This window comes from Equus caballus, chromosome 19 (assembly GCF_041296265.1).
Source record: "Equus caballus isolate H_3958 breed thoroughbred chromosome 19, TB-T2T, whole genome shotgun sequence".
NCBI lineage: Eukaryota > Metazoa > Chordata > Mammalia > Perissodactyla > Equidae > Equus > Equus caballus.
In genome coordinates this window covers 40,368,334-40,385,378 of record NC_091702.1, presented here as the reverse complement: position 1 = coordinate 40,385,378, position 17,045 = coordinate 40,368,334, and the positions used below count along the sequence as shown (strand labels likewise).

The following is a 17,045-nucleotide window of genomic DNA, read 5'->3' as shown; positions in this document are numbered from 1 at the left end:
GTGTTTCACTTCCGAGGAGAGGTCCAGCATAATAAATGTAACCCAGTTAGACTGTGAGACTCCAATTTCAAATTCTGAGAACTGTTCAAACCCTTGGCTGATGCCATATATTTACTGGAGGTTACAGATGGAGGCTGAAGTGGATGAGTCCAACAGTAATGAGTCAACTGTTACTATAGTGGCCTGTTCACAGTACGTACTTAATACATGTCTAAGAAACTGAAGTGATGACAAGCTCAAAAAAAGAAATTAAAAAATATATATAATTAACAAAACTTTTAAAAACCAACAGAAGAGTTGCAAGACAAGCACATTGTCTTAAAACAAATGGAGTTGAAAACTGGAAGAAGCAGCTAAAAGACATCAAAGTGGTTGCCTCTGGGAAGGAGAATGGGTGAGGAGGTATGGAGACAGGGACTATTGGTTTTCATCATAAACCTTTGGGTTCCTTTTGATTTTTTAAACATGTGCATGTCTTACATTGATAAAACAGAAATTGTAAAAAGAAGAAATAAACCCAACTGTTGAGATTACATAGATAAGCTTTAATACCATTGATTTTCTCCTGAATCCAAAGGGAGAAAGTGGAGTCAGAGTTAACATTTCTGGGACTTCTCGTCATGGAGAATCGCTTGAAAAAGGAAACCAAACCAGTCCTGAAGGAACTGAGCGAGGCCCGCATCAGGACCGTGATGATTACAGGTGTGTGTCGCTGGAGGCCTGACAAGTTGAATGCATCCCAGGCATGAGAAAAAGACCATGTGAGCTGAGTGAGCTCCTGTGATTGGGGCAGAAAGAAAACTGCTCTGCTGTCAAGTTTGTTTCCCCGTGGTCCAGTTACCTGGGACCATGTGTAGCTCCCTCAATACCACCATGAGCTGTGGAGGCAGGACCCATCACTCCCTTTGTCTAATGCCCACTTTTCCTACCCAGGATCTGCACAGTCCTAATAGACTCACAGTAATGTTTAAACACAAGAATGGATGTGTCCTCATCAAGAACCCCAATAAGACCTCTGTGTAAAGGATGTGAGACTCTGCTGGGCTGTCCTTCAGGGCAGTGGGGCAGGCAGGGCATATGGTAATAAAATCAAAGCATGACACAGCCCTAAGTATTCTTTTCTCTGCTTAAGTGGAATCCACATGCCAAGGATGTGTCGATGAAAATAATCCATAACCAATCTATGAATGAAAATTTGGGAGAGTTTATTCTGAGCTAAAATCTGAGGACCATGGCCTGGGGCCTTTCTTCCTGAAGGAAGAAAGGGCACCAAAGAAGTGGGGTGCACAGAGTGGTTATATACCCCAAAACAGGATGTTTCACATGATTGAAATGTCCCTTTTACCATAGTCGCGAGACTGCTCTGTCAGCACAGCGATTGATGGACACAGCAGGTAGGTTGCTGTCTCGGTGAACACAGCAGGGTGGCACGTCTGTTGTTCCGAGCTGGGTGGTCACAGGCAAGCGCAGCAATCAGTTCCTAGCCTAAGGAAAGATTCTTATCCTTAAGGAAATGCCAATGTGGGGGGAAGCTGCACCTTTACCTCAAGGGCCTTTGTTCTTGCCATAGGAAATGTTTTAAAGCAGATATGCAATGCATGCTCAATGGCCACAGTCAGACCCTTTTGGAAAAACAAGGTCAGGCCGAATTAGGTTTACACCAAATGGCTTCCTCATATACTCCAATATATCCTATTGCTTGCCATTTCTATTTGTCAGATGGTTTGACGCTGTCAGACTGGACCCATATTACTTTCACCACTAAGAGCTGTCAGTCTCCTGAGGATCAGTCATAAAGATCTCAACCATGTATTTATTCACTACTGCATGTTGGAAATACTCAATGTTCAGGACACAATGCTAACTATCATGGGAGGGAGATGCAGACATAGAATTTGACCACTGAGGTAGACAGGCTTGAACAGGGGGAAAAATAAATGGTTACAAGATAAGGCAGAAAGTGATAAATGCCCCAACAAGGAGCACCAACCAAGTGGTATGGACCCTCAGAGGAGCAAGAGCTCAGTGCTGGTTGCTGAGAGGTTTACACATAAAACAAGGTGATTTTCTTTGTCATCTAGGTGACAACCTTCAAACAGCCATTACTGTTGCAAAGAGTTCTGAAATGATTCCTCGAGGGAGCCAAGTGATCGTTGTGGAAGCCAATGAACCAGAAGAGTGTGCTCCTGCCTCTGTGACCTGGCAGCTGGTAGAGAACCAAGAGAATGGACCTGGGAGGAATGTGAGCAAATGTTTGAAGGCCCCTCTGTGGCCTGCAGTGATGGAATACAGCCCTGACCCTGGGCAACCTGCTCTAAGCCATAGAAGTCATGACTGTAATAATCCCTCACATCTGCCCGGAGTTTTACAGTTTGCAAAGCATGCAGCATTTCCACCAGTGTGTCTCAGCCATGGCTGCACATAGAAATCACCTGGAAGAGTTTTTAAGTTTCCAGTGCCAAGGCTTTACCGATTGAATCAGCATCTCTGGGCTGGGAACCGGCATCGGTCCCTCCTCCCGGTGATTCCAGTGTGCAGCCGTGGTTGAGAACCACTGATTTACATCCATCTGATCCTCACAGTTACCCAATACAGTTGAGCAAGCTGGTCATTTTATAAATGAGAAAACTGAGACCTAGAGAGGTATGCTTGCCCAAGGCACACAACTGGCAGGTTACAGAGCAGAAATCAAATTCAGGTCTGTTTGATTCCACCCAAATAAATCCATGGGCATTTAGATCGTGCTGTACCTGTGACATGAAGTTAACAGGTGTCAGGTTTCTCTAGAAGGCAAGCTTCCTGTGTGCTAGCCGCAAAACAGCTCATTCATATGAAGAGAATGGGCTGCAGCCTGACCTTCCATCACTAAAGGTGGCACCTCCACCTTTGTGTGAGTTCAGAGATGGTCCTCCAGGGCATAAATTACAAAAATGCTCCTTTCCTCCAGGCTGACCAGCCCTTCAGATTGTCGAGTGTAGAGTAGGCCTTTATTCAGTACACAAACTGCATAACCATGCAGAGTGGCCCTGCCCCCACCCTGTGAAGAGGTGCATTAACTTGGCTCAAACACCATTACATTAGCTGTAAAAGACAACCGCTCTCTCTATGCTTTCAGCAGATTTCTGGTGCTTATTTCATTGCAAACCCGCTTGCTTCTGCATCAACGCATGTTGTCTCAATTACACTATGTGACAAAACTCAGGTCCTTACTAATTTTTAACAGTCTACTCACACTACCCATTCATGGGTTTAGTACCTTTACTGAAGTTTTGGTCATTGCTGGGAGAAGTTATATCACAATCTCAGGTTTTCCTCCCCTCTGCCTCACTCCTACCACACTCTCCTTCTCCCTTTTCTAGTCAAAGCAAAAGAAATCTTGTCCTTGCCTCATGCAGAATGCTTTAGAGCGTGTCTTTTGTTGGCTGTTTGCAATAGGGAATGGAAGGGGAGGGGTGTATCACGTTGCCTCCCAGTTTAGCACATCAAAATATTTTCTTCTTCCAAATACACTGCTTTCCCTAAGATGAACTGCTCTAATGAATAAAATTTTCTCACCTCCTCTACTATTTGAATTCAGAGTCCTACGCAAATGTAACACCCTCCGAGAAATGTGGCATGAAAATCCATTATCAGCTATTGACTTGATGGGTACATGTGCATCATCAGATGCTTTCTCTAGCTGAGCCAGGTGGGTCTAGAACACAGTGGTGTGGGGTATATTGACAGGTGAAAGACAGGAGGGAAAGGGTTTCAGAAAAGGAGTAGTACTGGTGCAACGCAACATAGAGGTTGGAAGAGGATCTGGGCACCAGGAGGGAACAGGTTGCCTACCTGTTGGGTTGGGGAAGGACCAGGTGCTAAAAGGAGTTAGGCTCTGAGGAATGAGTCTGCCTATTTTACAGTGAAGAAATTGGGGCATCATTTTTGAACAAATGAATGGTAAGAGACCTTAGGAAATAAAAGGTTGCATGAGGAGGAGAAGGAAGAGGAGGGAAAAGTGTTCCTTATTCTTCCTTGGAATCGCTAATTGGTACCTTGGAATGATTTCCTCAGTAGACTGACATCACACATATTATCTCCCAGGACAGGATCCAGAGCATCATTTTGTCAAGGTCTCACACATTTATATGATCTTGGGAGGACGTTTTGAGTGTCTTCTTCATGTGAGTCTAAGTTCCATGGGCGAATGACACATTATGTGTTTGCTGGCCCTCACATTGTTATGAAACATGAATATACTTCCTTCAATAAAACGTAGGAAAGCAGAGACGTTCCTTCAGAGCTGATATAGAAATAACGCCCTTTTGATTTTAGGAAATCTGCATTGACATTGGAAACAGCTCAGTGCCTGATAGAGAAAGAGGGAGCTGTTACCATTTTGCAATGAGTGGGAAATCATACCAAGTGATATTTCAGCATTTCAACAGCTTGCTTCCAAAAGTAAGTACTGGTGAAATGAAATGTTTTGTTTTGCTCTTCAAATTAGTGAGGCAGAAAAGGAGAGGAAAGTAGTGAAGGGGATGATCACGAGGTTGTCTCAGATTTAGGGACTAAACACCCACAAAGGGGCACTGCTCCTTCGGAGGTTTCCCAGCCCCACCTACGCCGACCTGGTCCTGCATATGCACATGGCTTCCTTTTCAGAGTTGGTGTTCTGGTACAGCACCCCTTGCCCCCATGGGCAGTCCAATCCCAGCCTCCCTTTCTCTCACTCCTCAGCAAGGGAACCTCCAGATAGTTCCAAATGTCCTGTCTGTTATTTGGGTCAGCTTCTCTCCGAAAGCTGCCACCTCGTGTTAGGCTGAGCTCTATTCCCCTTCCTGTCTGGATTCTTAAAGTACAACAGGAGGAAACAAAGGCCCCACTGTTTATTTTCAAAATCCTTTGTTATCTTATCCTCTGTGTGTCTGTTTTAAAATAGTGCTGTGCAGGGTTGCACTGTCAGTGTGAAGGAGATAAGGGGAGCACAAGCGGAGGGCAGCAGCCATCTGTTAGCAGTGTCTTGAGAATTCTGTCGCTTTACCAGTCAAGGACCATGGAATGTAGACCCCAGAGGCTCCTAGAAAGCTGTTACTGCAATTCCTCATTGAAGAGATTGGGAAAGCTGAGACTCAGAAAGGATGTCACTTGTCTAAGGTTTGCATAGTTTGGGGCAGAGCTGAGAATAGAACCTGGATTCTCCACTCCTGACCTGTTGCTCTTTCCTCTGCCTATGCTGCAATTATGGTGACGATGTTTAATAAAAAGAACTGTATTTCCTTAAGCATTTTTATCCCATATGCTCTGCTGCTTTTTTAGTTATTATTATTAATTAAAAGTTACCCCATCTTTGAAAAATGGCCTGGAAAGAAACAATGGGGTTGTGATGGACGACTGAAAGTGAGAGTTAAATATTAAACTGTTAAGTCCCTTATTCCCTTTCCTGGCATTTGGTCTAATGACACACCACCCGATCCTGTGTTAAAACGAGGGCCAGGAGTGATTTTTCAGGGCTGATCTTTTATTTAAAAAGTGTTCTTCTTCCTAACCTTATTGCAATCGTTGTTTTTCTCTTTAGATCCTAGTGAATGGAACCATTTTTGCAAGAATGTCTCCTGGGCAGAAATCAAGCCTTGTTGAAGAATTTCAGAAATTAAAGTAGGTGTTATTGCCTGAAAGAGTGTATTCATTATCCATTGCCGTGTGACAAATTACCTCAAAACTTAATGACTTAGAATAACACCATTTATTATTGTACATTTCTGTGGATCGGGAATCCAGGTGGGCTTAGCTGAGTCTTCTGCTCCGGGTTTCTCACAAGGCTGTGATCAGGTGTGGGCCAGGACTGCAGTCACCTCAGCACTCGAGGCGGGAGAATCTGCCCCCAGCCTCACTCACGTGTTGTTGGCAGGATTCAGTTCCTTGCGGGCGGTTGGATTAAGAGTCTCAGTTTTTCACTGGCTGTTGTACAGAAGCCACCCTCAGTTCCTTGTCACATTGGTCATTTCATAAGGAAACTCACAATGTGGCAGTTGGCTTCCTTAAAAGTGAGCAAGCAAGGAGAGCCAGAGAGACACCATTTTTTATATCCTCAGCTCAGAAGTGGCATGCCATCACTTTTGCTGTATTCTCTTTAAGGCAGCAAGTCATTAGGGCCAGCCCACATCCAAGGAAGGCATTATACAATGTCTTGAATACCAGGAGGTGGGGATCATTGACAGCCATTTTAGAAGTTGCCCACCCCAGAAAGCATCCTTTCTGTGTCCCATAGGGCATATCTTAGAGGAAGAGCCTCTGCTGGGATGTAGAGAATAGAAACAATAGGAGTTTATATAGCTTAGAATAGGAAAAATAGAGAAGTGTGTGGGTTATCACTTGGAATTATTTGAGGGTGGTCCATTAGAAGATATATGAATAATTTTGGGTCCTCTAGGAAAGAGGCAGAATGGCATTTTCACTGTATCTGACCCTGTTATGGATTCGGAATAGAGGGCAAAGTAAAAAAAAAAAAAGAAAAAAGTTCTTTCTTATCTCCTTCAAAAATACAGATGACCAAGTTACATCAAAGTGAAACGGTTCTTCTTGAGACCAGATCTACCTATATTTGCTGGAAATATTACAATTTCTGGGCTGCAGATTTCTGGGAAGCGAAAAGCGATAGAGAGTAGTGAAACTTTAGGTAATTGCTGATAAGTAGTAGGTAAAATCAGGAGACTGCCTTAGACTATTATTTTTTGTTGCCCAAGCATTCTTAGGGGAGTTTCAAAAACTGCCTATTAACTCCCATAATGCCTTGAGGCTGGCTTAGTAACCAGTGTCTAAAATGACTATTTTACTCACATGGTCATTATATGATATTGGCTGAAGAAAGTAATTTTACCCTTCTCAAACACCTGAGAAATTTTGCCAACTTAAATGCTTACTTTTGAAAAGCTATATTCCCCTAAAGAAAAATCGATTCAGGAATATATATGCTGTCTCAGAATGAGCTGTCTTCTCAATTTCCCAATCTTCTTCTTCATGCGTTTATCATTGGGAATGTGCACAGGTTGTCTGAATTCTCTCCTGAATTCAGGGAACACCAGAAAATGTAAGATTCCTCATGTGATAAAAAGACTAAATATGTGTTTTAAGCCTGAAGAAAGGAAGCCATTTTCAGCAAATGTGCATAGTCATGGCATGAACATGAGTACATGAGAATGTTTGTAGGGTGATTTTCATATATACTAGCCAAATATTAGGTTGAGCCGTATGAATTTGTTTGCATTTGATCATCTTTAAAATGGTCATTTCCTATGTTTCAACTAATAATAAGGAAATTCTCTGAGAACTTCTCTTTTCCTTGGATTTTTGATCTGTTATTTCATGTTTTTTGGAAAATTGCCATTGAGCTTTTAATAGTATTGCCATTAATTATTACTTATAATGTATTACTTACTTAAAATAGAACACAGAGTGTGTCTTACGTCAGAAGTTCCTTTTCTTATTCTTCTATTTATCTGATTGTGTTTGCACATCAAACTAGTATAGAAGGGAGCATGTTATCTCATTTTCACTCTAAGGTTCATCAACAATATGTATATATTGGGCTGGCCCAGTGGTATAGTGGTTAAGTTCCTGCATTCTACTTTGGTGGCCCAGGGTTTACAGGTTCAGATCCTGGGTGCGGACCTACACATCGTTCATCAAACCGGGCTGTGGTGGCGTCCCACATACAGAATAGAGGAAGATTGCCACGTACGTTAGCTCAGCAACAATCTTCCTTAAGCAAAAAGAGGAAGATTGGTAACAGATGTTAATTCAGGGCTAATCTTCCTCATCAAAAAAAAAAGTATGCCTATTTCTCTCGTTATGCCTCTCAAACCATCTCCAAAATGTTTCTCATCCTAGTGTCTAAACTCTAAACTTTCAACCTCAGTCAGCAACCAAAACACAGATGGATGAGGTTATGATCTGCGCGTGAGGTGGTGTAGAAGGGCTGTGATTATGATTGCATACTCTTAAACTTGGCCTTGGTGGATATCATCAAACAAAACTTCTTTTGAAGTGCACGAGCATCCTTGTGGATGTCCTTGGCAGTATCCATGTGATTGACTGAAACAATTTAAATGATATGGTGGCCTTATTCCTCTGGGAATATTTCTCTCCAAGTCATTTTCCTTCAGCCTGATTCCACATGTGTTCAGGACACCCCCACACACACGCACACATCGCATGTGAGTTAGTTATGATGGAAGTTATTCAAGTGAGACGTTAAGCTATTAATTTTTCTTATCCTTTCCCCTGCAGTTATTACGTGGGCATGTGTGGAGATGGAGCTAATGACTGTGGGGTGAGTAGAAATTACTTCTCCTAATGCAGGCAGTTCACTAATATCTCTCATGAGGACCGCACGGTCCCTGGGGTCTGTCTCTTCACCCTTTTTCCAGCAATCACTTGATTATTTTGCTGTTTATATCCACTGCTATCGGCATGTGGGTTGGAAGTGGAGAGGAATAAAGTGAGATGAGTCACTTCAGCTATTTTCTGGCAACTCCTAGAAGACTAAAGACCAGGAGAGGCTACTTAGACTCCCATATTTTGGACTCAGAAGGGACTTTACAAGACTAGCTGATATAATTCTATCGTGTTATCAATAAGGAAATGAGTCTCAGGGAAGTGAACTCTTTTTTTGTCCGAAGTCACACAGCTAGTAAAGGCTTAGTGAAGTAAAAGTTTGAAATTGATGGTTAAAGATTTTGAATTATATGTAAACTGTATTTATTCCTGACAAACTTCTGCTCCAGGTTAGTACTCCAAAAATTCTTACGCTCAGTGAAATCATAGACCGAACTATGTGGTTATTACATACTATAGCAAACCTAAGTTAAATGATTCTAAGCAGATTACTTCTTATACACAATAGAAGGCAGTGCATGTTTTATAATCTGAGTTTTGAAGAGATGTTTGAAACTATAGCCTACCTTGAAGATTTATGCATGTAAGAAAATATTTTGGTGCTAATTTGTAGAATAAGAAATGAAGAGGATTGCCTTGTATTTCCAAAGCCTATTAGATATTTAAGATCTGAGTATTGTTTTACTTCCTTCTTAAATATTTTCTTTAAAGTTCTGTGAAAAACTGTGTTCATCCTTGGAGATCTATTTTGAATTTTTCTGCCTTGTGCTTCATGAGAAGAAGATAGTCATTAGTCCGCTGTTCAAAATCTAGAATGTGTACTCATTCCCATTAATTATGAGGAATTTAGAACAAAACAAATAAATTGAGTGCTAATTCAAGAATACTGAATTCTATTTCTTATAAGGATGTAGTCTCTGCCCCCAAAGAGTTCATTGTCTAGTGGGGGAAAGAATCATGCATAAGTCTAACCCTAGCATGAGCTAGAAGGCCTGAATTATATAAGAAGGAAATATTCTAATCTTTATTGAACGTGAATTTAGTATATACTGGCCACAGTAATCAGATACATTGTAGTTCTACAGAACTACAGAAATACGAAATCTCACTTTATGCTTACATAATTCTTGCAGGATTAGGGGCTTGCTGGCCTGCTTATTGCCCACTGTCTGCTCTGTGCACTTTCTGGGAAGTTTTCAGTCTTGAAGAGGAATGAATTAGCTTTTATTTCAGTGAGGCAACACACATTCTGGAATGATTCTGTGATGAGTGTGACCTGGACCCCGTCTCCAGTGAAGATGTTATGGGCCCCATACTTCATCCCAGCAGTTTTCTCATTGGCTGGATTAGACAGCCCAGGAAAAGGTGTGGATTAGGTATCTTTTCTTATTGTTCATGAAGGTGGCCCACTAAGTGTAAGAGCTATGATGGTGAGGGCCCCCACAGTTGGCCATCCAAACGCTGTCATCTTTTTAATAGACTTCTTGAATGAGTGCTTCCATTTCTTCTATTGGCTACACCTCCACAACCAATACTCACACATGCAGGCGCACACATCTGCACACCACTCTTCTACCTCTGGATCATTGTTTTGTTGGCGACTTTGTGAACCAGGGGAGAGAGGATATTCCAGGTGGAAGGATAGCATAAACAGAGACCCAGAGGTGGAAGGGTACAGTGTTATAAACTCTACAATGTGAAGAAGAGCCTCATGGTGTTTGAACAGTTAGAGCCTGGCCTGAGGAGTAATGGCTGTAACATGGATGTTTCATTCCAGGCTTTGAAAATGGCTCATGCAGGCATTTCGCTGTCAGAACAGGAGGCATCTGTGGCATCCCCTTTCACCTCAAAAACAGCCAACATCGAGTGTGTGCCTCGTCTCATCAAGTAAGCCACTTCTTCCCCTTCCACCCCATGACTGACGGGCTCATTGTCTGGCTCTGGACAGAATTAGCTATGTTTTAAAGGGATAAATGTCACAACAGAGGCGTAGGTAGAGCACTACTGGAGCACCAACGAAGGGGGCATTAGTGCTGCTCGAGAATGCTGGTAAAAGCCACAAAAAAGGGACTTTTTCTGAGTTTTAAAGGACAAATGGCTGGGTCATGTGAACCATTGAAGGCTAGAGTTGATCTTTAAAAAACTAATTGCATTTCTTACTTCTCGCCTCCTTTATTTTGTATGTTGGATACTTGCTGGAACCTTTTTCTCAGGAGTTGGGGATGAGTGAGGAAGCAGAAAAGGAGCATTCCATCAGATCACTTCCCCAAATAGTGTTGTGACTCCAAAATATAAATTAGTGAATATCCAAAATGACTACATAGAAGACTTCTACAATTGGTTGGCAATAGTTAGGGAAAGGGAAGGAATTAAAAACTGTTTATTCCCCAATACAGCTCCCTCACCTCCACTCCACTCTCATTTCTGGTCTTGCCTCTACTTATGCTTTAACTATAGCTAAGAATAAAACATTTGACTTTATACTTTGTTCATAAATCTTATTTCGCTGTTGTTTCCTGTAACACTGTCGGGTAACTTCAGGCCATCTTCCTGGCCAATGGTCTGGAAGACATCACTAAATCTTGAGGTTTATACAAAAAAGACAACCATGAAGTTCTCTGGCATGTTCCTTGGTGCATCTGAATAGGCAGCTACTGGTGGGAATTACTCATGTAAAGGTGCCAGGCTTGAAATTCCATGCCCACTTCTGGCTGCATATCAGCAAGACAGCTTGACACATCTCCCCGAACACTTGTAGCCTGCACCTGTATTCTTCCACACCCTCAAACGCCATCACCTACCCTGCCTCCAAAGCAACTCCTCTTCCCAGCTCCCATGTTCCCTGCTTCTGAGGACCATTTGGTTCTTAGAGTCCATCACTGAGGTTCAAACTTGAGAGCACTTTTAACTCTTTCCTCTTCTTCACCCCGAGCAAACCAGGCATTATGTTTTTCTGGTTTGGCTTTCAGAGGGTCTCTCCTAGCCCTTTCCTTACTATCTCTGTTGCCTTAACCCAAGTTCATGTCATGATGAGTACAAAATGAGAGTGCTCAGGACATGCACTCTATTTCATGCTTTCCATCATCAGCATGACTCATGGAGCTCTTTTTAAATAGTGTGCTTGGAAATGTGTTATACTAAGAAGAGACAGAGCCTGCCCTGGAGGACTTACATTCCAGTCAAGGATAGAGATAGAGATAGATATAATCACAAAACAGGGAATCTTTTGCCTGATGAGTGAGAAGTGCTCAATAAATTAGCTTTAAATAAATTAATGGCCAAACGATACAGTAATTGCTCCAGTAGTTCAGTGTGATAACTCAAGCCATGAGAGAAGGTTGCAACTTGAAGGATGGGAAGTTTCAACTTGAAGGATGGGGAGTTGCGACTTGAAGGATGGGGAGTTGCAACTCGAAGGATGGGGAGTCACAACTTGAAGGACAGATAGGACTTATGTAAAAAGAAAGGGGGTGGGAGGTAATACAAGGTAGGGGAGATGGAGAGCCATATTTAGAAATGAAGTTTTAATTGGAGAGTGCAGGTGCCCCTGATAGCCAAATTGGGCTGGAAGGCTTCTGGGATGGGAGTTGTGGAGGTTAAGCTGAAGTGCCAGGTATGGAGGCCTTGCATAGGAGTTTAAACTCTTGGATGGTTGCACAAAGTGCTGACGTGTTCCATCCAAAAGGCATTTGAACTTCAGATGCTCTTTCTCATGCAAGTGGCCCATTGCATTTAAGAACGCAATATGCTGTTTTAAAATACAAGTCATAATATAAAATTTCTGCAGTGACAGATGGTTTAGTAAAGAGTTTCAGGGTAGAAACTCTTTTCTTTTAGTATTTCATAGATTCATAAAAATTAGATATGGCTCAGCTCTGTTAGGCTCATTTTACACTTGCTATCATCGACGCATACTTATTCTTGAGAAAACATCCTCCCGAGGGGTGATGAGGTTCAGATCCACAGGTTTTCATTTTTATCCTTTGAAACTTGACTGACTTGTTATAGTTCAAGTTCTTTAAGGCAAGGCCTGTGCCTTGTTATTTCTGTATCATTGTGCCTAGCACTAAGCTGGGAACATCAGAGCATTCAGTGTATGCTTGTAGACTACATAAATAAGAGAGTGAGCTGTTTAAAATTCATAATCATTAGGAATAGCAGTAATTTTGGAAGCCCACGAAAACTTAGAATGTTTTTGGGCTTTTCTTTGAATCTGAGTGTCTTAATTTTCCTGGAAATGTACACAACTGCAGGAAAAAGGATGAAATCACAAAGTTTTTGTCAGAAAATGATTTCAGGCTTCACATGCTTGCCCTTTCTTAGCTTGTTTTCTGCTCCACCCTCTGTGTTGGAAAAAAATGTCAGTGCCTTCAGCCTGGGGAAAAACCTCTGCCCGAGGCATCCTGACCTATCTCCCACCCAACCTTCTCGTCTTCTCTGAGGCAAAGTGGCTATTAGTCTGGCTTTTTAGGTTTTCCTTCTCACTTCACTGTCCTGTTGACAAAGTCTTTGAGCAGTGCAGGTCTCTGTGTCACCAAGCACTGGGAAGGAAGAGGATGTAGGCTGTCTCCCACGTGGATTCACTTCTACCTTAACAAGTGAGGCCTGTAGGAGGCGTTGTTGGCCAGGTTCCTCACTCCTCCATTGTGTATTACCACCTCACACTGTCTTCTCTGGCCTGTCACAATCCACCAGTCAACCAAGTCTCAGTTAAGGGAATAACAGCTCAAACAGAATTTTTTTAAAGGGGGAATGTGCACTTTTGAAGATGCATTTTTTTACTGTTTTCTTTATCTCTTTTGATCTCCACGCTAGCTCAGATTATTACCCTAGGTTCTTCCTGCAGTATTAAAGACAAGAAAATCCATTTCGTCTCAGATATTGGGGTCCCATCCACACTTCCTAAAATGTGAGAGCACCTGTCCTTTGGCTTTATGTCTCTAAGCGTCTTTAAAACACACGTGGTTCAACTCTCAGGAAGCAAGTGTTGTCAGGATGTCATGGGTCACAGTCAAGTCAACGCCTGACATTTTGCACCTTAACATAATGTTGTATTGTGTTTATAATGTGTATGTTAATCTTCTTAATGTACCGAAAGCTTGCTGAAACTAAGAACTGTGCCTGATTCTTTTTATATCCTCTGTGACTCTTAGCATAATGCTGGTACCTCATAAACTCTAAATAAAAGTGGATATATGAATCAGCGAGTGAAGTAATGATTGAAGGAGAGAATGAATGAGAGAATGAATAGTTAAATAATTGAGAGGATTAATCAGTGACTAAATGAATGTAATTCAGTAGCTATTAAAAATTGAACTCTTTTTGAAATATAAAAGAGACTGGGAGATGCGTATCCTACGTAACCAGTTATTTTTATTTTTTCTTAAACAGAGAAGGCCGAGCTGCTCTGGTTTCATCCTTTGGGGTGTTTAAATACTTGACCATGTACAGCATGACCCAGTTTATTGGCACATCACTGCTCTATTGGGTATGAACCAAAATAGTTTTTTCTCAGTTCTAATTGCATTTACATCCCTGGTTTATTCTTTGGAGAGAGGCTCCTACACAGGATTTAATGTTTTATAAATAAATGACATTTCTCAGAATAAATATCTGCAATCTTGGGAACTTGGTATAACTGTGCATGAAATAGGGAACTAGAAATAAGTAGATGTCGATCAGTTTTCTAAGAGTGTTGTTTTTCTTTAGATAGCCTGAGACACTTGACCTCTTTGAACCTCTGTTTCTTCACTTGGAGTATGAAGAGAGCTTCAGAGCAGCCTAAATATAACTCGGCAGGAAATGGATCGGTCTCCAACTGTGGAATAGTTTTGGCAAAAGACTAAGAAGAGATAAAAAGAAAGAGAGGTTGTTGAATTTGACTTTGAAGGACACAAAAGCTAGAAAAACTCCCATACTGGAGCTTTACTTCTGAATCTGCCCAGAGCTTACACACTTAAGACATGTCATTAGTTAAGGATTAACAATTCTTTAAAATAAAAAAAAAAGGCTTTTGAAATTCAATGATACAAACAATCATTTACGAATTAATTGGCTGTCTGGAAGAAATATGTATAGGTTGAAAGTAATCTTCCTTAGTTCAGCCATTATTTGAGCCAAAACAAAATGATCCAATAGGCTCAGGGAGCACTCAGGGAAGAAATTATTTTACTGCTTTCCTGGGACATTTGAGAGGTGAAGGGGAGGACCACAAGACTCCAGCATCTAGTGGGCCGTTGCTTGCAAGGAACGCACACAGAGGGCTAAGGGGCAGCCAGGTGGACAGAAATGGGAACCGGATTGGGAGGCAGGAAACCTGAATTCAAGTTCTGCCTCTGTCACTAAGAACAAATTAGGCCTTGCCCTTGACCAAACCTTTATCTGCCTCTGGGAAATCAGATGGGCTGATTTCTAAAGCCCCCCAGGGTTCTGTGAAAGCTGCTCCTAGAATGAGAACTGAATGAGACCTAAAGCTGCCTTTGAACATTTCTCCCTCTTCCCTCTCACCCTAGCTATATATAAGTTTACCACTATGAGGGAGAAGGGATACGAGAAAGACAGGGACAGGAGACAGAGGAAGAATTAGAGGAAGAGAGGAACACCGAGGAACCATTTGCAGCCTCTCAAAAATATGAAAGCAGAATTTCAGTTCCAAAGTCTTCTTGGATAGAATTGGAACTGTAGTCCACTCCAATGGTCTAGACCGAAATACGAGTGTACCCCAAGGACCTTCACCTGGAAACTTCCGGGTTTTGGGTTCATTCTCTAAGAGGCCAGAAATATTTGGCATTTTGCATAAATCTGGTCTGTAGCGTGCTCAGAACTGGATTATAATTTAGTGCTCCATCAACAGCTATGAAGCAGATAAACAGACCTGGCTGCAAAAGGTATTGCCAAGGCAAATTTCCAGAGAGTAATAGGTTGCCTTTTGTGTTTAAATACTTCAACCCCATAAATGTGACCTTCAAAGAAGTTCGCTGTCTACACTAATCTTAGGAAGGCAGGTGTACCAGACTGAAGTCTGCCATGGGCTTACTTGGGCTATGGGCACTTGTTCAATTTGTGAAAGTGATTGGACTCCAAGAGAGCTATGTTGTGAACTCCATCCAGGGATGAGGATGGAGAGAAACATCTGCTGAATGATTTGAGAACTTGACTTCAAATTTTAAGTTTGAGGTTCCCAGTGGAACTTTCAGGCTTCAAAATCTTACATTGAGAATTCGACTATCTATGCTGAGACTACAGCTGCCAGAATTACTGTGGCCAGTAGGAGAGTCAGTCCCAACTGACTGACTCTCGTTGCTAATCTGGAATTAAGTTAAGCACTGGGAGAACAGTGATCTGGTTTCATTCTATCCAATGAGATGCTAAAGATCTTAGATAAGTCATTTTTTTCCTTAAGAGGAGAGAAAAAAAACAGTTGCTTCCTGACTACTTTCAAAAGGAGTGTTGGTGATGATAAAAATGCTATAATGGCAGAATCAACACATATTTACTTTTCTTTCCTTTTCAGCAACTACAACTCTTTGGGAATTACCAGTATCTCATGCAAGATGTTGCCATTACCTTGATGGTCTGTTTAACAAGTAAGCTCTTTAGCAAAGTAAACTATATTATTGTGTTCATCCATATCATACAAATAAGAGCCTCTGAGAAAGATGTACCTTAGCTACTGAAACGTCATCACATATGAATTTTCTGAAAGTGGTTTTGGGAGTAACTTGAGGTTTCAAGTTCTCAGACTTGGCATTAAAATATCTTGATGGCAAATTTTAGGAGTCTTAGCCTCATAAAATTGTCAACGTATTTTGAGTTCTTTGTAGGTTTGTGTCTTGTACATAGAAAATGTGCAATAAATCTGGAAAGGGAAATCGTTAAAACCCAAAGGTCACTTTCCATTATTCAGCTATGCTTCACATTGGCATGAAACCAGATTTTTGCTAGGTCTTTGATATGTGGGAACAAATGCTAGCATTTTATTCTAGTGGAATTCTTTCAAAAGCAAGGTGTGGCTTACAGCAGCTATTGCTCATTTCCTTCCTTTGAGATGATACTGATAAAGCATTTCCTATCAAGGAACTCAGGGCTTCATACTAACTCTTAATAAGTGAGGAAGGTGACTGTTTCAACAGAGAGCAAAGAAAAAGAATGGCATAGTCCTCTCTTTTTCCTTGTTCAACAGTGAAAGTGCTATGAAAAATAACAGATAAAATATCAGGCAAGGCAGGATATTAATAACCTTGAGAATTTCATGTAGCATCTTAAAATACGAAATTGATATTGAAATCGTTTATTATATCAACCCAATGATAAAATTTACTAGTACCAGAGACATAAGTAATACCAATTTTGATTCTCAGGGTTGAAAAGTCTATTCATAGCCCATTAAAATATTTTTCTACATGTTATTAATATTCATGACTGGATAATTTTGAATCAATGATATTGCTTCTGCAATGCTGGATATTTTTAAGCAATTTGCATGATTTACCTCTGAATATGGTCAATGATGCTAAAAAGAAAAAAGAGCACCAGGAAGTTCCAAGAGCTAAACTAGCAGGCAGTAGTGTGAAGGTGAAGGCCACGGCCATCCTCCATCACTCCCTATCTCTGTGACCTTTGACAAATGTCCTCATAGGGTTGTGAGGATCAGATAAAATAAAGCATGG

General features: G+C 41.4%; 1 protein-coding gene across 2 annotated transcripts in view; it reads left to right on the top strand.

Annotated features, from left to right (window-relative positions):
• The window catches only part of ATP13A5 (ATPase 13A5), a 98,383-nt gene that overhangs the window by 59,104 nt on the left and 22,234 nt on the right, over positions 1-17,045 (top strand). For both annotated transcript variants that reach the window (XR_011428796.1, XM_001498779.4), the window contains exons 18-25: positions 578-702; positions 2,082-2,242; positions 4,315-4,440; positions 5,558-5,637; positions 8,269-8,311; positions 10,154-10,263; positions 13,768-13,864; positions 15,890-15,962. Coding sequence is in view for 1 of the 2 variants with exons in the window: in XM_001498779.4 (XP_001498829.2) it covers positions 578-702; positions 2,082-2,242; positions 4,315-4,440; positions 5,558-5,637; positions 8,269-8,311; positions 10,154-10,263; positions 13,768-13,864; positions 15,890-15,962 (815 nt within the window). In the remaining variant the exon portion in view is untranslated. The remainder of the gene's footprint in view (positions 1-577; positions 703-2,081; positions 2,243-4,314; positions 4,441-5,557; positions 5,638-8,268; positions 8,312-10,153; positions 10,264-13,767; positions 13,865-15,889; positions 15,963-17,045) is intronic.